This window comes from Myiozetetes cayanensis, unplaced genomic scaffold (assembly GCF_022539395.1).
Source record: "Myiozetetes cayanensis isolate MyiCay16 unplaced genomic scaffold, myiCay2020 scf5-8, whole genome shotgun sequence".
Classification (NCBI taxonomy): domain Eukaryota; kingdom Metazoa; phylum Chordata; class Aves; order Passeriformes; family Tyrannidae; genus Myiozetetes; species Myiozetetes cayanensis.
This window is the reverse complement of record NW_026087742.1, coordinates 75,947,106-75,971,606: the sequence shown is the minus strand read 5'-3', so window position 1 is coordinate 75,971,606 and position 24,501 is coordinate 75,947,106. Positions and strand designations below refer to the sequence as shown.

The following is a 24,501-nucleotide window of genomic DNA, read 5'->3' as shown; positions in this document are numbered from 1 at the left end:
AGCTTTACTGTTACCATACATAAACAGCAAAACTTTCATTTCAAATTGACATGTTTGGTTTGGTTTTTTCCTAAATTAGAAAACCTTAGAGTAGAGGAAAGTCACTTTCACATATAAATTAGGTAATTTTCTTTCTTTAGGTTCATTACACTTGTGGGAAATGAGGGAGAAGGGAGGTTACCAGACTCTGGTCATAACACTTTCTTGATGTTGCAACACGCACAGGAATAAATGTAACAAGTATCTAGGCCTGGGAGGAGGAAAAAGAGGCCAAGAAACAAGATTTCAGCAGACTGTTATGTGAAGAGTCCACTGCACGATGTTGGTCCCACATTGCTGTTCAACTGAAAGATGCATTACCCAGAGTCTTTAAGTTAATATTCTTTCTTCTCCCCCAGTCTGCACTCTACCAACATGATAGAAAGTCTGTTCTCTTTAATGACAATAAAGACACATTTCAGACTACCACTAAGTTCATACTGTTAGTGAAAGGCAAACATTGCCTTTTTTTTTACACCTCTGCATACATAATATGCAGACAGTTATATTTTAAGGTTTTCTTTTTTCCAAAGGCATACTCTCACTTTATTTCAAGAGTTGCATTTCTCAGGAACAAAAGCAAGAGAGATGCTGTAATGTATTCATGAATTTTTAAGACATTCAAGGTCTACATTATTTTTTTAAGTAAACTCTATTACTATTGTAAGTGGTAACTGAATGCTTAAGACACCAAGTTTATATGTTTTTTGATATCAAAATTTATCAAGGGAAGCAACTATCTAAGTCTTTAATGAGACTGCTCTTCTTTCACTGTTATAATCCTTAAGGTCTCATTTGCAGATCTCAATCTCCTAGGTTTCTCAAGTTAGATAAAGTACTTGCATCAGATTATTTCCAAGCAGATGCTATTTCTCAGCAGGTGTTACATTTGTTTTTCACTGTTTCTGAGCAAGACAGCAGGAAGTGCTAATGAATTTGTACTACCCAGACATCTGATACCACTGCAATCTTGTTTCAGTTATTGACAAAAAAAAAATTAATTCCAAAAAGTACTGCCAGTGCCCCAACAATTTCATAGGCTATTACAAGCCACACAAAATTTCTATTAGTTTTCTCATCACTGGACACTGTCATTTGCTGCTTCAACAAAGCATTTTGGCTTCTGCTGATATTTTAAATAATTTGTCCAGTCATTAAAAATAAAAACAAAAAAACCCAGGAGTGTGAACTAACATGTGTGCCCAATATATGATGTCGAAAGCAATAAAAATAATGAAAATGCAGGGATTTCATTATGCTGCTTTACTGCTCCAATCCTTTTAAGCACCACTGTACTTAACCTGCTTCAGGTGGTACTGGGAGGTCCCACCACAACGTCCTGCCAAATGCAGATCAGATTGCTCAGCTCCACTGAGCGCCACAGCACCGACAGCACCGACAGCACGCACCACAGTGGGGAAACAACCCGCTCAGGGATCAGCTGTTTGCCATGACAGTATTAGATTTATCTTCTTTTTAATTTTTTTTTTTTAAAATCAACTTCCTTATTTAAAGACTGGGAGCGTTAAGCACGTGAGGAAGGTAAGTTTTTCAGTGCTGCACACTGCAGAGGGAAAGCGCCCAGCAAGTACATTTTACACTTTCACACTTCCATTTTGATGGCACACTCCAGTGTAGGAACTTTCCTCTTTCTGAGAGCCAACTGCTCGTCCCACTGGAGGGGTGAGGGTTGGAAGCAGGTGGAGCAGGATGGCAGCTTCACGATGACAAGAAGTTTGCTATGAAACCAGGAGACTCATTACTCATTCGTGGTATGTCAAGTGAGATATTTAATCAATTCTTTTGAGCCACTATTTCTAAAAGCACTAGTACCTCACAAACCAACAGAAGAGTTACTGCTGCTGCTTACTGGCCTGCTATTCCAGAAAGCATCCTTTCTTCTTTTCATCCTGTTCCACGACATAAAAGGAACAACTAGTTTCCAGGGTCACTTTCAATTTAAATACTTCAGTCAAATCTAACTCTCCTTCTTTTAACACAGGAGTCTTCAGAAGCTCTCAGAAGGTAATCACACTGTAACTCTAGACAACTTTGCTGGCTTTGGGATCTTGCCTGCATTTTTAAAAGAGACCGAGATCAATTCTGCATGTGCAGTAATGGCCGATTTCCTATCAAACTGCAGACAACCTACATCCATGCCAAGACTGTTAGAGAAATAACAGAACCAGTTATGCTCTTACTGAAACCTCTAAAGTAGTGTGGGGGGGAAGGAAAAATAAACCAGAAAATTAAAAAATTTGAAAAAAAAAAAAAAAGGAAAAAATTAGTATGTCTTGATCAATTCTGAAATAGCAAGGCAGCTTTTTTTCCCATCAACAACACTTGTGCTTTAGACAGACAGACTTCTGTCCTTATGCGGTATGCCAGAAAGGGAGTCATTACACATCTGTTGCTGTAGACAAGCCCTGGATCTCATGTGATTATGAAGTAATTAAAACCATTTGATTAACTCAGCTATACATACCAAAGTGCATCTTGAACATTTAGCAATAATCGCCTTCAAAGTTCTGAATTACAAGTACTTTGAAATTTCCCAACTTTTTTGAAATTCCCCATCTTTTCCCAGAAAAATAGGTGCCTCTAGCTTGAAAGTTTTTTTTCAGGGAAGAATAACAATCGGTTTTCCCCTTTAAACAGGAGACTACAATTTTAATTGCTCTACTGTTCTCTCTCGCAAAGAGAAACCAGCCATCATTTTACAGCAGTTAAAACTGAAGGATAAATGAAGACACCTTCAGGCAGACTAACGTTAATGGGCTGTAATACTGTTGGTGGAGGCTCTGCTGGAAGGCAGAGCATAACTACAACCACCTCACTACTGTCAAGGGCAGGAGGAAGGCATTGGATATGCTAAAGAACAGGGATCTGAAGAAGGACAGTTCCACTCTAGCACAGTTGTTTACCTGGAATGAGGCTAGACCAAGCTCAGCAGGCACCAGCTCTCCCAGATGCCAGGCGTGGCCTCTCTCTGTTTCCTTATATCCTATAATATGGATGCATTTGCTCCAGCACAAGACCAAACTGGCTCCCTGCGTTTATGCAGGACTTTGTTACAAAACTTTCCTCTACTTTGCAAGAGTTGAGTCACCACCCCTGGAGGTTTTTAAAAGACAGGTAGGTATGTGGCTCTAGGGAACACGGTGCAGTGGTGGACTTGACTGTGCTGGGTTACTGGACTTGATAATCCTAGAGGTTGTTTCTATGACTCTGTGTAATACTATGCATTTTACAGAAACTCTGCATGGAAAATGCAGCCTCAGGAATAGAGTCAGTTTACTGCTTTCAGCACCACTACAGAGATCCAGAGGTGAAGCAATGACCCTTAACTTTCTCTGCCCTCAACACATGCCAGGGAATAGAACAGTATTATTTTCATGCTGCCATCTCAAGACATTAAAATTGCAGTCCTAAAAAGGACTTACATCAACCAAACTATAATTACCTTTTACCTCTAAACACAACTGTCTGACACTGCTGATTATATAAAATATTTTAAGTAGATAAAGCTGTGCAGTCTCACAAAACATCCTGAACACGGTCCAGTGTTGTAAAGACAACCACGCCATAGATAAAACAAGTGCATTCCACTTACACTAATCAAGACAAAATTACCACCAGATATTTTTGTAAATCTGCAACTACCAGTGCTAATTAAGGATGACAACATAGTGTAGAATCAAAGTGCATGTTAAAAAAAAGCCTTTGAAACACTGAGTGCATTTTAAATGTCCACAAAAAAAGTATGTGTCAACTGCATACAACTGTACCTTCTTCATACAGGTCTTCCAGCAAATAAGCTTCTGCTCTGTCTTTCAGAGCATTCACGTTGGTTGGTTCCAGTTGTAGAACTTCTGTACAAAGTTTTATGGCTTCTGTGGCCTGCTGATTCTAGAGCAAAAAAAGTAAAACAAAATTCACGTAGTTGTGGGGGTTTGTTTGCTGTTTGTTTGTCTTAAAAGAAATTTGCAGAGGGAGAATAAGCAGAATTACCTTCGATAAGCAGTGACAGATTCTTTCTTTGGCACGAGTAGCATAAACTGGGACTTCTGGTTCAGTTTTCATTACAGATTCGTATTTACTGATAGCATCTTCATACCTGTTTAAATCATAAAGCAAAATATCATGAATTGTGATCACCATCTCAGGGTGTTGCACTTTATTTACAAATCTTGAAACTCACAGATTTTCACATCCTCCTAAACTAAACATGTACCTAAACTTTAATAGCCTTAAAGGTGAGGTGTGTGACAACGGTATGAAGAAAACTTGCAGCCATTTCAAAAATTACATCCCCATTCCCTTTTCTGTGCTGTGAGACAGAAGAGCTGGCACCAGGCCTGGTAGGCTTCTGCAGAAGATGGTAACTACCATCCCTCACCATGCACAGACAACAGTCTCTAGATGTGCCTCCTGTCCAACATGCCACTCTGCACTTTAAAAAAAAGCATCTCCCTCTCCATATCTGAAATGGACCAAGCGTGAGTCTTACTGCAAGCACTGTGCTATCTGCACAGTGCAAAAGGTGTCACCTATTCAATAGGTACAAAAAAGCTCTTTATGCCAGCCTGGATTAGGTGGTTTTTTATTCCTTTTCTTCTCCACAAGTCACACAGTAAAATGTTTTCTTGGTGTGAAGGTCTCAAACATGCTAAATTTACATGGTTTGAGCAAGAAATGGATTGAGAGCGACTGAAACCAAGGGTTGCTATACAAGCTAGAGAAAGCTGAGCTCTCAGAAGACTTCCTGAAACAGTGCTGATACTGAATTAAGTGAAGAGAGTCCAAACAGACTGATAACTTAATCAAATTGACCTCAGCTGTGCTTATTCACATTCCTGATGTATTTAATTTTAAAATGCCACCTTAACAATGTCTAACGATTTGTTAGAGGTCCTTACAGTTGGATGCCATGTGCTTGAGAACACGTAAAACTCAAGTAAAGCAAGATGCAGAAGAATACAATAGCCATGGAAAAAAAAGGCCATCAGTCAGATCCATTTTTGCTATCAAGGCACTGCAGAATTATTAGGTGGTTTTAGTCTAGAGATGTGGTCCTTTAATCACAGAATAGATGAGGTTGGAAGGGACTTCTGGAAGTCATCTGGTCCAACTCCACTGCTCATGCAGGGTCACCTACAGCAGGCTGCCAAGGATCATGTCCAAGCAGGTTTTAAACAACTCCAAAGTGGGGAGACTCTACAATCTCCCCAGGCAACCTGCACCACTGCAAATGAGGGGGCAGTAAAAAGCATTTTACCATGTTCAAAGGGAATTTCCTGTTTCAGTTTGCACCCACTGGCCTGATTCTGATACAGGGCATCACTGAGCAGAGCCTGGCTCTGCCCCCTTTGCACCCTCCCTTCGGGTACTTTGATGAGATCACCCTGTAGCAGAGAAGGCTCAAACAGTCCCAGCCATCTTAGCCTTTCCTTACAGTCCCTCCATCATCTTAGTGGGGCTGTGTTGGACTTTCTCGATAGTTTCATCTCTCCTGCACTCCAGGTGGGGCCTCATCAAGTTCTGAGTAATAGCAGACAAGAGCTGAAAACCATTATCCCTATCTTGGTCTTACTACCTGCTGCAGAAAGAAGTTAAGTATGCAAAGAGAAGACAATGGCATCGGAAGGAATCAGAACAGGATTGCTGCTATGCGAGTCAATATTTATTTTAATTGTAATTTAAGAGCTGTGCTCAGTTATCCACTTCAACTGACAGATGCAAAAAGCATCACTTAATCAGCTCCTCAATCAATAAGTTGGTGCCTCTGCAGCAGTTTTTTTTCAGTTTGTGTTTTGTTTTGGTTTGTTTTTTTTATATAGGAGTGAATACTTACCTGCCTTCTCTGATGAATTCCTCTGCTGACTCAATCTGCTTATTGAGTTTCTTTACTTGCTTATAGAGAGAGAAACATTGCTTATGATCTTGGTCCAGTTTCAGACACTCCCGGACTTCACTTTTGACAGGGAGGTAAGGAGAAGGTTAAAAAAAAAAAAAAAAAAAAGTCACCACATATTATGACATTTTAACTAGAGACACAGTGCAACATATACAAGCTGTCCACAACAACAGCTGACTTCTTTCACAACCTCTCTCTTCATCCAAGAAATTACTTTAAAAAGTGAAACCAACAAAAAAAGTCTTCCAGAACACACAAGGATATTTGTCTGGTTTGAGTTTTAATTATTCTGTATTGCCAAATACGCAAAAGATTAAGTGTTACATGTGATACATAGAAACTCCTGATAAGCCTAAGCCTGACTTTTCATTGTGAAGACTGCTCTTTAATAAGACTCTGATTAGGGCAGATACCTCTCCAAATTGTCAAATGTTTAAAAAAAAAGTACAGCCATCACAGCACAACCACGGTGTTATTAAGAAATCACAAAATCTGATTTTGTTCCTAAGGACAGACAAAAGAAATCTCAGTATTTGAAAATCACTAAGCCTGTAAAGGTAAGAGAAATAAACTAAGAGAAGGACAAGAGTAAGCATCCAGCAAGTCCAAGAGCTACTGAACTCTCTCTTAGTTTATCTTAAGATGCAAAATAAATAAACAGAGGTATCAGATAAGAATGAAGGAAAGAGGCTTATCCCTTCATTCTGATTCCATTACATTCTTCAACAGTGCTCTTCACTGTACTTTTAAAAATCAAAAATCTATTCTTGAAATCACTATGCAAAGTGATGTCCAGCTACCAAAACTCACCACAGAAATGACCTGTGAGCTCCCAAGACTAAGTATACTCTAGAAAAAGGGGATGTGTAATGCAAACCAATTGCCCAGTCTGCAAAACGAATTTTTGCAATTACAATCAATCACATGCAGTTTCCATCAACCAGCCAAGAAAAGAAACTCAGATATTTCAGTTCTCTTGACCTCTTATTGAAGAGATTCTGTGGCAGAAACCATATTGGAAGGAGTCTGGAGACAAAGGTAGAACACCTGAGATTATGACTGGCACAGAAACCACTCCTGTGCAAACAGGAGGATTACACCATCTGTCCAGCCAGGCACAGAGTTAAAAATCTAACAGTCCAGATTGGGCAAGGGCAGTTATCTGCCAGATTGACAAGGGACATATAGGAATCCTTAAGACCTTAAACACAAGTCAGTATGAATAAAAGGGTAGGACATTATCTAAAAGTCATGCAAATGCTGGACACTGTCTGCAGGAATGAAAGATCAACAGCTCATGACCCCTGGCTCTTCATAGCTGGGTGCTCCTGTACTTTTTATTTATTCTTAAACCTGTAACCTTAATGCATACGTTTTTTTGTTTGCATTGTAAACTTCACTTGAACAGAGGTTCAAGGTTAAAAAAAAAGGCTCCACCAAAGCAAGTTTAGAGTAGCACTTCCATCTCGGATGGAGAAATACAATGAAGACACTACTTGCAAGCAACTCTGATGGACATGCACTCTGGCTTCTATTTTAGCAAAGAAGATGCCTGGAACCATCGATGGCTGGTCTGCCAAGCATAAACATGGTGCCTTCACTGACTGTTCTTAGCTTCTAGAAAGGAGTTTCCTTTATCAGATCCAGACCACAGCTGCTACTACATCCAAAACCCACATGACACAGATATTTCATGGTTTATTGTGACCTATATAATTACATTTTCTGTCAATTATAATGATTACAGCAAATAGTAAAATTACCTGAGTGATAATTCATGGTCCCCCAGCTGATAATATATTCTGCTGATTTTATAGAAGGCTTCAGTATTATCATTCTTTAATTTGGCAGCAGCTTTCAAGTCACTAATAGCTTTGCTTGGTTCCCCTTCCTTTATATAACACTCTGCTCGAAGTTCCCGTAGCTCTGCATCCCAAACACAAACCTTAAGAAATCAAAATTAAAGCTTGGTTTTGGTCCATAACACTTCACTTCTTTTCCTCCCCAAAACAAAAATCCCATTTAATTTCACTTTGCCAACTGCAATAGCATAAGGTTCAAGTTGCATGCAGAGCTCACAAAATTAGCATCTCTGCTTCCTGGTGGATGCTGTGATGCACCTGCCCAAAGAGAAAACAAAGGCCTGAAAATTTTGTAAATGATTCAATGAGCTCATGCAGGGAGATGAATTAAATCTACTGGCACTACTTAAACTAGGACAGTCTGTTGAGCCTCCAGGAAAGGATATCAGAATCATAAATTATTATATTTTCCCAAAAGAAAAGAGGTAATGAACAGCAAGGACCAAGCTGTCAGTTGTCCTCTAGGAAGAAGCCCATGGGCAAGATGCAGCTCCACAAAATCTGACCGCAGTGTTCAGATTTTAAAAATATTGAAAGGTAATAATGTAACAGTAGGGAAAAAATAATTACTCATAAGGAACTGCCCACCAAAATTTGGTTTAGAGAATAAATTCTGTGTCTTACCAGTTGTTTGTAAACTATCATTTTAGGAGAAGGTTTTTCTGCTTTTCCCCCTTCCCCACCCACAGACTAACTCCCACACTTTAGCAGTTTCTTCACCAAAAGCTCCAGTGTTTTAAATTCCAAATCAACAATGCTAATTGGAATGTGAAGAGTCACAGGAGTTAACTGTCTTCTGTAACTATAGAAATAATGTGTATTTCTATATGACACACAAAATGCCCAACCATTGAGTTATTTACACTTACACTATCAGACTACCTATATTAATACGTTCAACAAATACAGATACCTAAGGAACAAGTTGAAATTTGAGCTAACTATCTACGTTTTTAACTTTGGGAGGTTTTTTTTGATCTTTTGTTGCTTCATTTTCTCAAGACAAAAACTGTCAGCATAGAGGCAATGAAAAATCCAGACGAAAAAACCTACACCTCCTGTATTTGGCAAAACTTCATTGATTTCAGAACAATTTTTTTCCCAGTTTCCCCAAACATCAAACTGTGGGAAAACAGAAAAGTATAACCAATAAAGCCATCTATAACGGAAGTTTGGCTGAAGTTGTATCTTTAACCCAAACTACAAACTACTATTTTGACTTTTTTTTTGCAGTTAGTGCTCAGCCGTTCTCCACTCCCAAACTTCCTTATGAAGTCACAGTGCTCAGTAAAACTAAACGAGTTACACCAAGTGTTTTCACATCAGTGAAGAAGCTATAAAACAAAAACACACAGATGTCAGACAGAAGCTCTTACTTTCCCTTCTCAGGACAATTTCACTTAACACTTACTGCCAAGATTTCATCAAGAAGAGAAATAGCAGTTTGGTAATCCTCTTGCTGGTAGGCAGATAATGCTTGTGAATGCAGGCGCTGCAGCTCATCAGATTTTGTCAGCTGAGTCTGGGCTTCTTTTTCCTCATTATTGCTAGGATTGGATTTGAGCTGCAAACATTAACAAGGAGAGAGACTGAAATGCTTGTTCAAGGATCTCTTTGTCCCATTAATAATCATATTATGGAGAACTGACTAAAGGTGCAAATAAAGTAAAATTAGTTTCAAAATTCTACTGGAAGTGTTTCTACCTCTAAACTTCAGAAAAGAGGAAGACATTTTGAGCTCCAATACAAGATGTCAGAAACTAGAGAAATCCAATTCCTCCCCCTCACCATGCTTGATCATTTACCACTGGACACATCATACATAACAGTCACTGTCCTCTCCATCACCCACTGAAGTCGCGGACCTCTCAGTTGTAGCCTAATTCACCTCTCTGCAGACACTTATTAAACACTGGATTCCTCAGCATCAGTAGACAGTATAACCACATGTCATAAACTGCATTTCACTTTAAGCATAAAATGTATTTATAAATTCATGACAGAAATAAATGAAACATGTCTCAGACAGTATTACTGTAAAGCTATGTTTCTTGACATTTTCCCCCCAAAGAGTGCCTACAGCAGCAAGTTAAGAGGCTACAGCTGGGAGAAAGGCTCAGCTGGGATCAGCTGGGTGTTTATGCACCTTTTTTCTAGCTTTAAACAAGTTTTGTCTACAACGTCTCTCATTTCTCAAACCCCTCTTTCTGAGCAAGCAGAAGGGGTTATATGGTACTTGTCTTCATTTGTTTAAGCTGCTTTATATTTTCAAAAGAAAAAAAAAAAAATCTCAGAGGCAACTTTGGTGTCACCCAGGAAGATAAATATGGCCCAGAAGGAATCTTAGCCATTCCCTTGCAAAGCCAGGAAGTAATCTGTAGGATTAGTGTAGCTTGAACAAACCACAGCTTCATACTTGTTGCTGATCAGAATGCCTTCCAAAGTTTTAAAAGGGACAGATCAGGATGACTTCATTTTTTTGTTGTTTGTTTTTAACTCAAAACTTGCACTATCTTGCATTCTATATACAGAACGTTGACTAAAGTCACAGAGTCTTTAAAGACATTCAGGACTTTTTTCTTTCCTCATTTACCTCAAAGTGGCCTCTTCCCTTTTTCTCACCAGTAAGTTCTTGAAACACTCCTATTTTGTGCTTATGTCTGTAATGTAATTCAACTTCAGCCCTCAGAAGTCCTTTACCATAATTTGCCCTGGTTCTAACATTCAAGTATACGAAAGGAAAGAGCCTAAATGCAACATCAAAAGCACGCACAGCTCACACACTTTGTCTTCAATTTTAAGTCTTTTTGAACCGTATGTAGTTGATTTTTGCCAGGTAAAATGAAAAAGTTGTACTTAGACCCAAAAATTCTCCTTTATTCCCTACACTGTCCTTCAGCAAGAGAAGATGAATTTGATCAAAGAGTTTTCTTCTATGTAGGCTAATTCCTAAGACAATTCTCAAAGAGGCTTTTCTTCTGGTTAGAACTCTGCTTATAAACCCATCCACTTTCACCCCGAAATCTAGAGCATGTAGTAGAGGCAAATTTCTGCACCTGTAATTTTCAAAGTACCAAGTCTACAAAATTCTCTGAAGTTGTGAACTCTTCTGTTCCAGCTGACTTGTTTGAGTTCTCCCTCAATTTCTCAGCATTTTCTTCTTAAAAATTAAGAGCTTTTCCTATGGATGAGTTTTACACTTCCATTTAAACTTATCTCATGGTAACACTGCACACCTTAGACACACAGTATGTTTCTTGTAATTTATTTGGAGAAAAGCAATGTTACAATCATGCAGACAAGTCCAATAGTAATAAAGACCATTTGAGTGAAACATCCTAGATAATTCTAGGTAGTACAAAATGTCCAGTTAACAAAGAAAGGAAAACTTTTCAGGCTATCATTCAAACTAAAGCCATCAAGCGTTCGTGTCTTTCTGCACTGTGATCAGAGGGCTGTCACATCACTACCAAAAATGAATCACATTTCAATCTCCTTTTTCTGTGAAACAATAAGTTTGGGGGTAACGACTCAGAACAACTGCTTGCACTAAATGTGCTAGATGCCCAAGAAAGGAGCAAAGTATTGAGAAAACTCTTCAGATGAATTTAGTACAGGTCTAAGGCAAACCTAACACTCCTCTGCATGCTTCACCAGCAGCCTGAAAGCACAAAGCAAGTGGCTGTGCTCTGCTCAGTTCTGCAGGACAAGCACACTGCTACCACTGAGCGTGTTCTCAGCACACTGTCCTTTGCTCTCTTTGAGGTTTACTACGTCTGGATTACAACACTAAAGTAGTTGCAGTTCAACTTGCAGCAACAAGAAGTAACCACGTGTTAACAGCAGCTTTAGTTCACTCCACTCCCCCTGCCAACCCTGTGCCTAATTCCTTTACAGAAAACAAAGTATACAGGAATGGCTTTGTCACTGTAAGTAATTGTCTATCACAGATTTACTACTATATGCTTTATTTTATAGTCTCATCTCAGTATAGGGGAGAAACAAACCTTAGTGTAAGCAAAACCCCACTTTTCCCCCTTCAAGTAAGCAAGATTGAAGGTAAGAAAATCATCACCCTCACTCAACTTATCAAGTTGAGTGTTAACAGCATTTGCACCTCTTTTTCTCTGTTACTCTCAGTGAGGAAACTAGCTTCTTCCAGAATTTTCCCTTGAGGATTGACAAAAATTTGCAACATTAGCTTGCTGCACCCAAGACAGTAAGAAAAGGTATTAGAAGTTCAGGTTTTTGGGTAGTGGGTTTTTTTGGTTTGGTTTTTGGTGGTTTGTTGGGGTTTTTTTCAAGATCATTATCCTTTTGCAAGTTCTCTGAGGATCATTTCTACTCCAAGTCGTCAGTCTTGCATTTGCAGTTAAATATCAAGTACTTAAAAGTTTTCTGATGGGAAAAGCATTTTAACAAACTAAACAATTCGTGTTGGTTGGTTTTCAAGAAGCAACATAACACCTCCACCACACCAAACCTGCCATCCTTTACTGTATTTCACAAGTCCATCAATATGACCTTTCTAACCACACAGAGGTTACAGCAGCACACGAGGTAACATGAAAAATACAGTGCAACCCTACTTCAGAAAAATGTTGTTAATAGGAAGACACTGACATAGCCAAACCAGTACATCAGCAGTGACAAAACACTGAAGCAAGACCATTGTTAAACTACCCAGGATCCATCTGCATTTTGTGCATTGGATGCTGCTATCCTGAAGATGCCATATGCCTGTTTGAATTAATTAGGATATCACAATGTGTTGCACGAACATGTATCTTACAATTATGCTTTCTGGATCAGCAATATGCTTTTTATTTAACAAGGCTTTACAGCACTGTCTGTTAGCATGCTAAAAAAAGGATCCCCAAGAACAGAACACTTAAACTGGAAATCACTTGGAAACAAGTACCTATGAAGTTTGCTAAGAACCCTTTGCTTCAGGATGTTTTTTTGAGAAGCATAAGGAAGAGTTACAAAACATGGCTAAGCAAATTCAATGATTTACCATAACCTCTCCTGCTTTCCAGCTACACAGTCCTACAACTTTGCAATGGCCCATTAACGATACAGGGAAAAGCTGGGCACTTTGGACAAGAACTCTAGTGAAGAAGAGTTACAACCACCTTGAGGGGAAAAAACCCAAAACCATAACCTCAAAAACCATACTCTCAAAGAGTACAGATTAAAGATACACCAGTAGTTCATCTATAACATTTGTATATCTTTCTAATAAACAGATACTGTCAACTCAAAAAACTTCAACACTGTTGTTTGAAAAATAAATTATTTTTACAACCCCCAAACAGACACACTGTTCCTATACCTTGCTTACAGTGGTCCAATGCCACTAACACAGACATATATCTACACTTCTAATGCTGTTTTATTTTCTTGCTTTTCAAACCTAAATACACAGACCATGAAATTGATTAATCTTGTGAAAAACGTTCTGAGGGGAACTGAAGGAACCTCCATGGTTTGTGTTATCTGAGATCTGGATATCACACTCACAATGCACAAAGGAAAGCCCTGCACTAATAACATATTAAGTAACACAGCTATAATGATAGACAGATAGAAAAAATTCCCAAGGAAATATTTAAATACCTTTTATTCTTTAACCAGGAACCTACAGATAATCACAGTACCACGGAGGGATATATTTGGAAACATCTAATGTTTCTCTAACCTCTTTGATGTGGTTAAGAGAGCTGCAAACACCCAACCCAAGTTTGCCTAGCAACTTAATCAAATCAGGTTACCTTACAGTGCCCTAAGATGGTCTCTCCCACCTACATCCAAAACAGTATTATTACACATACCAACCAACCATGGAAAACTATTGTCCAGTGTATTTTGCAAGAGCCAAGGGCTTCTCTAGACTAGAATGAAATTTGCAGAGAGGTACAGAGCTCAGTCACTTGGTCTTGGCTGACATCTAGTGGAGCAGGAAGATGTGCCTTCAGTTTCCAGCTCTGAAGTGTTTTTTCTTTCAAACATCAATTTACAGTATTTATTGCAACAAACTGCAACTATGAATGTTACAGTCTGTCTTAACAAAGACTAGAATTTAAAAGAGATATGACAACTTGGTCCTTTCCACACTTTCCAATAGACTAGACAGAAGTTCTATTCTACTTTTGTACATTCTACAGAATTCAGCAACTCAAATGCTTGTCATTTTCTCTAGAACACAAGTAGAGTCACAGACAACATTGTAAGGCATATACATAGGGCTGCCAGGACTTGCGCTGCTTTTGTCACCTTTCCAGAAGGCCTTCCATCAACCAAAGCATGCCAATATTCCTTTTATTTTCAGTAAAAAAATTCACATGTTTAAAGATAAACTAAACATTCCAGGGCTTAAAGTATATGAACAGTCAACCAAAGTTACAGTAGAGAAATAAATACTATTAAAATAAATACTATTCATACAGCATGAGCACAGTTTTCTAAAATCATTAAAGGGGTTCTACGTAATCCTTTTTTCATGTGGTCTGTGCAAAGAATTCCATCAGCTTGGTGCATTTGTTGGCCAAAAGGAGAGGTTTCTAGAAATGTTGTAATGCTTAATATGAGAAGGCATGTCTGAATCACACCCTCTATCCAAACCTCATGATTAAATTCAGCCAACGGAAAGGACAGAGTAGGGAAGAAAAAAAGGCAATCTAAAAATAGCACATGAAGGCTGGAGTCTCAAGAGGCTCTGCTCCCAAAAAGGAATACTGCATCCTTTCCAGTCAGGCATTCCCACTGCCTGCTCTCGCACTAGCACTGCATCATAAGACAGCCAGTACTGACACACCACAGAGGGTAGGATTATACAGAGAAACTGCTCTGCTTAGCAATCATTTAAGTTTAAAGAAGTCTAGGATGCTCATCATGACATACTATGAAACTTTATAGAAACAATTTGAGGATACAATTACTTTTTTTCTTTTCACTAGGAGAGTTTCACTATTACATGTAAAGAATAGTTTGGATGGTTTGGTTTTTTTTTTAGCTCGACACAAAACCACTAATCCTACAAGCTGGGAAAGTTTCCCTCACCTCCTCCCCTCCATGATGGACTGAATTTTTCTTGCCTTTTCCCTCCCTCAAAAATGACTGCATCTCCTAAACTGGTGAGATCCCTTTTAAGGAGAATAACTCAGAGAAAAGGGATGGGGGGGCGGGGAAAAAAAGCTTTCCAGAGTCTCCACTGGGATTCGACAGACTTTTGGAATATGCTAGGAGAAAAAAGCATTTTAAGGATGGCTCATTCCATCAGTCACTTTGCAGTTTTGGTAGGCACAGAAAGCAACACTGGAACACTTAATGCAAGCATCTTACAGGGAACTACAAACTATCTCACTCCTACATATCTGTCCTTGAGTAGTCCAAGTAAAATTCGTCTTCTTAGATTCCACACTCTGACACAGTTTCTCCAATTCAAGAGTGGGAAATATTTTAAAATCTGATCTACTCTTCCCTTAAATCAACACCTGACCCAAACAATCTCTTGTGTGAAATCACATAAGAGATAACACATCCACTGTTATTCAGGGGTATACAACCTACTTCAAAGGCAGCTGGCATTACCAGGAGAAAGCTCATCCCATCTACACAACTATTGCCTCAGGAAATAAAAATTAGAACTAAAGGTAAAAACTCTCACATTTAACACCTTGCAGTTCTTTTCTGTGAGCATATGATGTTCTTGGGACCACCCATTCTGGGTGATATCCCGAAACTCTACACAGTACAGAAAGCAGGTGGTTTTCTTTCAAATTAAGCTTTCCCTTTCAGTGAGGAGGATGGATAGGGGGAAAGATTGCTTCGGTTTTTCAATACAGCATTTCCACCCCATCTTTGCATGACACTCAATTTCTGCAAACTCAAACATACGACCAGGTTGCTGCATTCCTACCTACTTACACTGACCGCAGATTTAGACCCTATGCACTACTAATGTGGGATGCCCCAAGTACATCCCCAATTTACCTCCAGCTCTGGACACCAAAGCTTGCTGATGAGCCACATGCTCACTCAGAATGAAAGCATTCTAATTAGATGATAACCAGCCAACAAAGTGAGAGGGAAGAGGGCTGTTCAGAGCCTGGCCTACATTTACTCAGTTAAGAAGCAGAATCATAAACTGCAGGCTCTGTTCACATGTAAAACACACTATTTAAAGTGGCCAAGTCTACAATTAAACTCTAGCCTGAGATCCCACTGGCATTTTTTTGTATCATATCTTTTAGTAGCAGACAGAATTTTCATTTCAAGGTACAACTTACACCTTTCAGCTTTTGACCACTGACTTGAAATAAGACCCCTACTGCTCTAAGTAGAAAAGAGAGGGTCTGGATTCAAGTCTTGAAATCACTTAGAAAGCTATTCAATACCTAATACCTTCTTCCTTCTCTCCTCCCCTCTCATCTACAAAAAACAAAACCCAAAGGACCACAAAATATTGATACATTTCACAGCATTGTGACTAACTTCCTCTCCTCTTAAGTGCAATTTCATATTTAAATAGAGACATACTGACAGAGTATACTAGGTATTTTAGAGATGCAGAGAACTGGTAAAATAAGCAGTCTGACTATCTGAAAGATTTAAAAGAAAACAGGGCAAACCTCTCAAAGAAATAGGTATTCTTCTTAAAAGATTCAAGGTATGTAGTGTAATTTAATCTCTTCCTCATATGAATAAATTAAACTGTTACAAATGATTACTTTAATATTGGCTAATTTTTCTTGAATACACTGTACTTAACTGAGAATTGTGCTCTTCGAAAGAGACCACTTGCCAGTTCTCTAAGTACACAGGCAATATTGTTCACAGAGCAAAGGAAGTTGGAAGTAAGATTTAGAACCAATATGGTTTCTTCTTAAGTCAGCTTCTGAAAAGAAACTCTATTCCACTTCAGATTTAAAGCCTGAGGACTGAAATTATTTGACTGACCAAAGGCAGCAATCTAAATTTTTGCAGCTGGTTTGGCAAGAGGGAAAGATACTTGGCAGTTGACTGGAGAAACAATTCCACATGCAGCATTGAGCAATACTTCATGGAACAGGAACTGCAAAGAGATGATACCCACACAAATTGACACTGACATCACATAATCGCTACTGCAGCAACTGTGTCCTCAGTTAATCAGAGCTGAATGACGCCCTCCCACACTTGCAATCAGCAGGGCTGCACTGCTATCAGACCACACACTCTTAAGAAACTTCCAAAGGAAGCAGCAGCAGCCGGAGGAGCCGTTGCTACATAAATTTCAGAATAAGCTACTGCAGCTCTGCTGCAAACAGAGACTGCCTGGTGCAAGGGCCACTCCCCCCAACCGTCCTGCAGAGCATACGGGATAACAGCTCCGGTTTTGTCATCCACGCTCACCAGAATGATTTCCATTAAACAACTGCAATCTGCGACACACAACTGCTTTCTCCATCACACTCTTCAGGGAAAGCCAACGTGATGGCACCAGTTACACTTGGAAATTCTATTTATTTTGGCATAAGAGACAGTCGTTCAAACTAGAAACCCTTGAAGAGTAAGCAAGAAAAAGAATTAATCTTATTTATACTCATATTTACATGAATTTTGTGCAATAGAGAGGGAATCAAGTTTCACATTCTCTAAGGACCTTTTTTTCTGGGGATAGATCAGTTTACTTTTGTAGCATAGGGCTAAAAAACACCCATCAAAACTCTAAACAGCCCAAGTGAGTTTTAGGTGGGTAATATCCAACTGTGTGTATGGAAACTTTTGGCCCTTCCTGATCATGGAGAGAAAGTATTGTCAACACATTCATGAAAGATGGCGAACTCCTCTGCAGATTAGATGCCAGACAGAAGCATGCCACTGAAATTCACTGATTTAACAGCTCAGTGACTAAATTAAAAGCCCACAATTCTTCTGCAATCAGTGAAAAGAGAGAAGAACCTGTAAAGGTTGATCCACGAGGTCCCTCGTGATTTCCCAGGGAGATGACAATATAGAGATGTAAACCAGAGTTCAATCACATACTTCAAGTCCCATACCACTTATTTCTTTATGAATGAAGATTGCTCCCTAGTACAGCTGTCATCAAGCAGAGATCATGAAGAGTCAGGCACACACAAAGACGATTTTTCAAAGTGCTACATTGTTTCAGGTGACACTCGATTTCACCCTCATCACTATACTGCAACTTTACTGGTCTTTTATTCATACCAGGTAGTTTAGCTACTACTTTAAAGAGCAGGAAAGACAAATTCAGGCATGCATACCACATACCACAGAGGATCAGAGTTGAGGTGTGACCTTGGCTCAGAACTCAACCTTGAAAGCAGTGATGTAGTTCAACTTAGGCTTCCAACTTACCACGTTTTTAAAGTCATCCTCTGCTTCATCAAATTTTCCTTGCTTAAGCAGTAAGTGTCCTCTCTGTAATCTTGCCTGAAATGAAACATCAGATAATTTCTTTTGATTTACAAACAGGAGTTCAGTAAAGTATGAACACAAATTTGAAAATATGAAATTTCAGTGTCCTTTAGTGGGAAAAAAGAAGTTTGATTTTAGTACAGCTAACAAGCTGAAGCAGAGATCACAACACCTATTTTTTGTCTTCTAGATTTAACAATGTTTTTATAAGGCCTCTTTAATGGTAAAGTAGTCACAGTTTTTATGAGCAGCTGCAACTCATGGAAAGAACTATTTGAAAAGTTGCACAAATGAAAGTGCATGTTGACCTTACATCACTTTCCTGATTATAACTGCTTACAGATTAAGAAAACAGCATAAATAAGAAAATAAATAATTCCCACATTTAATTCTTCCACTAAACTCAGAATAATGGAAACAATGTGAAAAGACAAGTTAATTATTTATAAGGCTTTGATTTATGATAGAAAGTTTTCTTACAACAATGAATTTAACATCTGCTTCTTAATTGTAAACTATACAGGACATGCCACTGTCCATGGAAAAGGGAGATGAGAGGATCAGATGGAGAGGACTCCAGAATCACTCTCCAACCAGTGAGGCAGCCTCCACATACAGTACACACAACTGAGAAAGGGGTAAGGAAATCAGAACTTGCAACGATCCCATAGGAAGGCAGTGAGATTAGGACAGTTCCTGCGGAGAAGAGATGTCTCAAATCAAATGCCGATTAAGACAGAAAAAAACCCCCAGAGAAATCTGTGTGCTCTCTTCTCCCTGCCCCAGATGGCATAGCCTTGGTGACGAAGAGAAGAATAACCACAAGTGAGAAAAGGGAAGTGTTTAGCATAAATCCATGAAGAACATGTACTTAATAAAACTAGTAGTTGTTCAAATAACTGGCTAGACTGTACTCAGCATAACTGCAAATTAAAGCACATACACCACTATTATTTTATCCTATTTAAAGCCTTCAGAGTGTATTCTCTATTCCTGTTGAGCAAAATCTGGAAAAAAAAGAAAACAACACCAAACTTCTTTGAAGCAGATTGTTTGTTTGTTTTTTTTTACACTTGAACAATCTTCAATTCCAGTAATACTTACTGATGTGAAATCCTGCTTTAATTCAACCACTTTACTTAAATCACGAATTGCAGCTTTAGATTTGCCCATGGCTAAGTACACTGTGGCTCTTCTGTAATAAGCAATGTAGTTATCAGAGTCTCCCTCTGCAAATGAACAGACAATAATCAGGATACTCTCTTAAAGCAACTGAAACTTCGCGTACAGCGGAACTGTAATGACAAAAAATATATTAACTTACTTTTAAGACACTGGAAACAATGGTATTTATTAAGACATAGCATTTGTAACGTTATCCGAGCAGTATTTTCTATGCAGTTTGATAATTTAACAATAAAGATTACAGAAACACAGTAAATGCCACATAATTAGGACCACTGGAGGTTAAATATGTACATGTTCTTTAGCTTTGCACAGAAAAGGCACTACATATTAACCCTTTACCTCCAACTGTAGGCCTACATGTGAAAGCATATTAATTTATCATTTTCCAGACCAGTCCCTGATCACCAAATAGGATGCAAGAAAATAATCCCAAAATTACGTTAGTCCAATGCCTTCACAGACAAACTCTTCGTATCATCCACTGAAACAAAATATTCTTTCTTGAATAATAAAGTGGGCACTAAAACCCCCTCTCAACAGCAGACAAATGCATGTACATTATCGAAGCGTAAAGGCTAACTTCAGGGCCCATACACTCTACGTTGTCTTCTGGACAGAATTCCAAGATCCAGCAATTTTAACTCTCTCTAGGTTAGCACATACACGTATACCTGTACAGGAGGCAAACCTCAGTCTCTGAAACCAAGAACAATTTTCTTAACATTCTTCTCTATGCAAGTATTTCAAAGAAACAGGTGACAGTTACTGTCGGCTCTCAAGGAAAACTAACTTAAACCACCCAACCAACCATATGCAGTAGAAGACAGGAAACTTTTTACTGTGCTATTAAAAACATAATTATCAATCCAGAATTTGCAGACAAGAACATCCATATGAAGCATTTTTCTTCCTCACCGCATCTGAGGTTAAGCTGAACTTTCAAACAAACAGAAGAAATAGCGCTGCCAAAAATTATATGGTTAGCAACCGAGTTTTACAGCTGGCCATCTCCATTACCAAAACACTAGTTCAGTTCTCACTGGAAAAGATATCTGCACTCTTCCTCTACAATGTCTTGGCTGTGGAAATGCTAATCTCTAGGGTTTGAATTTAATAACTCCCATGCTGCATGCCACCTTGCCAGGATTATGGGCATCAAATAAATTCAAATGTTACTACCCTTAGAAAAAAAAGAAAGTATAAAGTTCTACCACACACAAGGGTGTAGGCTACAACTACAAATCAACAACTGAAATTAAGGAACTTTATTAATATACAAAGGATGAAAGATAGGAAAGAGCTAACATAGAAAAGCACCAGATGGTCAGACAGTTTTACCTCAGTACCCCAGTAACAGCAATGAACAGCAACTGACACTCAGAGAGAAGTTTACAAACCATCAACTTGATGGGAATAAAGGAAGAGTTAAAAATTCAACTGAAGAGAGATAATATGGACAGTAGCTTTCTTCTATTTTAGATGTTTTCAAAAAACAAAAACAGGTTGCCTGAGGCAAGACAAAAAAGATCTATTTACCTCACAGTCTGCAATGCTGTAGTACAGACAAAAAAGAATTCTTGCCTCCTCTACAAGCACAGCTGGCAAATCATGCTTCAAATCTTTTCAAAGAGGCAAAACACAAAGAAGTAGTAGTCTGATGAAAATCAGGCAATCAGGCTCAAATTAGCATCCAACTAAGAATCCCACCAAGGTCACATCTGAAGCGGTTACACTGTGGTTCCACAAGCTGCTCAAGCACAGCTGGCAAGGCAGAGGGTTTCACCCACGCAAGGCACCTCACTGCTCATCCCACCTCATCCCACTGCTGCCTCTGCACCACCACCAGCAACTGCACAGCCACAGACTGAACGGGACTTCTCACCAAATCCAAGTTAAATCTTCCCAACCAATAGTAAAGGAGTAAGTAAATCACGCTGTAACACAGATCCCACAGAAATGCCTTGGCAGCAACACACAAACAAAAGGAGTAACAGAATGCCTCCAGGTGGAATGGGGAGCTTCCACAACACAGAAAAAAAAGGAAATTGCCCCCTCCACTCCGTTATATAAAGGAAGTTGATCTTGGAGAACACAAAGAAAGTATTTCTATTATTTCATTTACATCTCACTACTAGACCAAGGCATAAATAGAAAAGTATCAATAGTATGACCCATCAATGTATAACATCTTAGCAACATTCTTCTCACAGAGGAAACCATGCACTTGTAAACATTATAACAAAGTCCAGTAACTTTAAAAAATAAACATCGTGCAATTAAGAAACTGTGGTGTTAATGGACACTGCTCTTTACTGGTGTTGTCTCTGTGCTTCAATTGAAGGATTTTAATCAGCAAAGTTGTGTTAAAATTCTTAAAAGCAAACATTTAACTCCTCAATTTGTTGAAAAGGCAGAACACCAATCAAGTACAATGGAGGGACAATTTTGCTCTACACTACATGTTCAGTATCTCAAACCTGTAGCACCAGTTTCACACTTCAAGATTTAATTAAGAAAAAATAAAAAAAGACTATTCTAAACACTGAATTTTTTACAGCACTGGATAGAAGTCAGCCTTTCAAAGACATACTTTGAAAAATGTCATAAAGATAAAACCTGATCTTGATGGCATCAGACACACAGGGAATATCTCATCAAATGATACAAGAATCAATTATAATTCCTTTCATCCAGCTCGCTTGCAGAACAGCAGTGACTTAGTGTTTGTGCATGATGTAGGTAATTTAACAGTTTTCTTTTATCAAAACCAAAGTATAAATATTCTACTGCATCTCTGTTGGCTCCTGTTCAAACTGCTGCATAAGGGTGCCCCAATCTCTATGACTCATGGAATGCAATTTGTAAGAAAGCAGGATACTTAATGAAGCAAACAGTAGAAAAAAAACTCACCCAAAGGTATTTCAGTGCAAGAATCATTTCCCTGAGATACATACCTATAGCTGCATGAAAGTGAGACAAAGCATCTGCTAGCTGTCCTGCAGCCAATAATTTCTTTCCCATTTCAAGCTGTTTGTCTACTTCTGCATTTATTCCACACTCAGCTCCTTAAAGAAAAACAAAAAGATCAAGGTTTGGAATGACCAGTTGATTGTACCAAAGACATACAGTAATAAAACATCTAACAACATATTATTGAAATAGAGGCAGATATCACATCTTCCTGAACTTTTGATGATCTAAGAGGTCTTTTCCAACCTAATTGATTCTGTGGTTCTGTAAAGCAACCTGCAGCCTAATAAGCTCATAGCATGTCCCAGTAAGGATGTGTCAAACATCACAAAGCACCACATTGTGACAAGTCACCGAATATGCCTTTCTACTCTATATATTCAGGAACACACTTTGGCACATCAAGATTTCTACATCAACTACAAAAACAGTTTGATCAACTACATTTCTCTGTGAGCTTTCAACTTCAGGGGAACCTGGAAAAGTACTCATAACACACACACACAGCAAATAAACAAAGGCTAAGTTAAATTACATGACCCGATATTAAATCAGTACTTAACTGAGAACTGTTAGCTCCTTAGAGACTGGTTTCCCATCTACTGCACTCTTGTCTCATTTTCATAATTTGCACTTCCAGAACAAAGTTTTGACAAAAAATTCTCACTCCTTTTCCATTTAACCAGTAGCATGAAAACCATACCAAAGTGGTAATTCCTTGAAGTGACAGTCTTAGTTTAAGTTTAAAGCTAATAAATTGATGCTGCTCAACCAACATTCAAAGACTATTGTTGAGAAGAAATGAGCAGCTGAGTGCAGGTCCATGCTCTACACACATCAATTCAGCAACAGGTTTTTCACTGGTCCTGCTTCCAGCCATCTTCAGGTGAGGGCAGAATTTCCCTACAAATTACCTACCAGCTTGTGACTATTAAAACTTTCACACTACGAGTAGTTTCCTTATCCTAAAAAGATACCCCATGTTTAATTTAAGCAAGGGAATACAGTGGAATCCTGAATAAGCATATTACATTAAAACCCAGTGATTTGTAATTTATTTCACTCAGGTTTTGTATTGAGCTAATTCAGACTGGCATTTGAATTAATTTTAAGCATGAAAATGCAGTAGCACTTGGAAGTTGTTTCTCAGAGGTTGAATAAAACCATTATACTACACTGATTCAAGGAAATTATATCTGAACTTCTCACACTGAAAGGTAATTAAACAACAAAGTATTTGTAATGAAAAAACAATAATTTCTGATTACCAAGTCATCAAGATTTTAGACCCAGGAGTTCACAACACCTGGGATCTTAATTTAATTTTCTTTTCTTTCCTACTCCTTAATACAGTTCATAATTCCTTTACTTCCACAAGAAAATCATGGAGCTGTCTATACTAAAATGAACAAAATACCCCACATGTACTAGACAAAGCTTTATCTGCTAAAAGATTGATAATAACTCAGCCAACTGGATTTCAGGGCTTCATATAAATTATTTGTTTTAGAACAATGACAGCAAACAAATTCCTTTTTTCAGTTAATGGAAACTACTTCATGAAATAAGTCCCAAATTTCCAGTGAATCCTTTTTTTGTTTAAGTAGATGAAATTAAAATAGCAATTGCTTATCATATAGACAATTTTAAGGATCTTATTAAATGACATATTTTAAAGTAGGTATGTATAGCTCTGAATACAATACAAATAGTTCCACTGATAGTGGACAGTAATTTTTTTTTCCACACACAGTATCTACTTCTAGGTAGTTTTTATGTGAACATCCAATTTTTAGAAAAAAAGGACATCCTTCCTTGCTCTTTTTGCTTCTTCTCTAGCTTTGATCATCAAGTAGTGCAGTGTCCTCTAAAATGACAAAAGGGAGGGTTGTAGAAAAAAATCAACACAACAAAAAAACTCAAAACAAAACTGGATAAAAAACTCACCACAAATTTCCCCAGCTTTGGAACCATAGAAGCAACAAATCACGTTATCAAATAGTAAACAGACTGGAGTATTTAAAATTACTACAAACTAAAAATTCTTAAGCTTCATCCCTCCTGTCTCTCTCCACATACGAGTATCTGAAATCTTTCAAA

At 38.3% G+C, this 24,501-nt stretch overlaps 1 protein-coding gene across 1 annotated transcript in view; it reads right to left on the bottom strand.

Moving 5' to 3' along the window:
- Window positions 1–24,501, bottom strand: part of DNAJC3 (DnaJ heat shock protein family (Hsp40) member C3) — a 30,617-nt gene that overhangs the window by 1,838 nt on the left and 4,278 nt on the right. The window contains exons 2-9 of the mRNA XM_050332460.1: window positions 22,386–22,496; window positions 19,348–19,472; window positions 18,184–18,258; window positions 9,230–9,382; window positions 7,720–7,901; window positions 5,894–6,013; window positions 4,051–4,156; window positions 3,828–3,948 (exon numbers count right to left, since the gene is read on the bottom strand). Of these exons, the coding sequence (XP_050188417.1) occupies window positions 3,828–3,948; window positions 4,051–4,156; window positions 5,894–6,013; window positions 7,720–7,901; window positions 9,230–9,382; window positions 18,184–18,258; window positions 19,348–19,472; window positions 22,386–22,496 (993 nt within the window). The remainder of the gene's footprint in view (window positions 1–3,827; window positions 3,949–4,050; window positions 4,157–5,893; window positions 6,014–7,719; window positions 7,902–9,229; window positions 9,383–18,183; window positions 18,259–19,347; window positions 19,473–22,385; window positions 22,497–24,501) is intronic.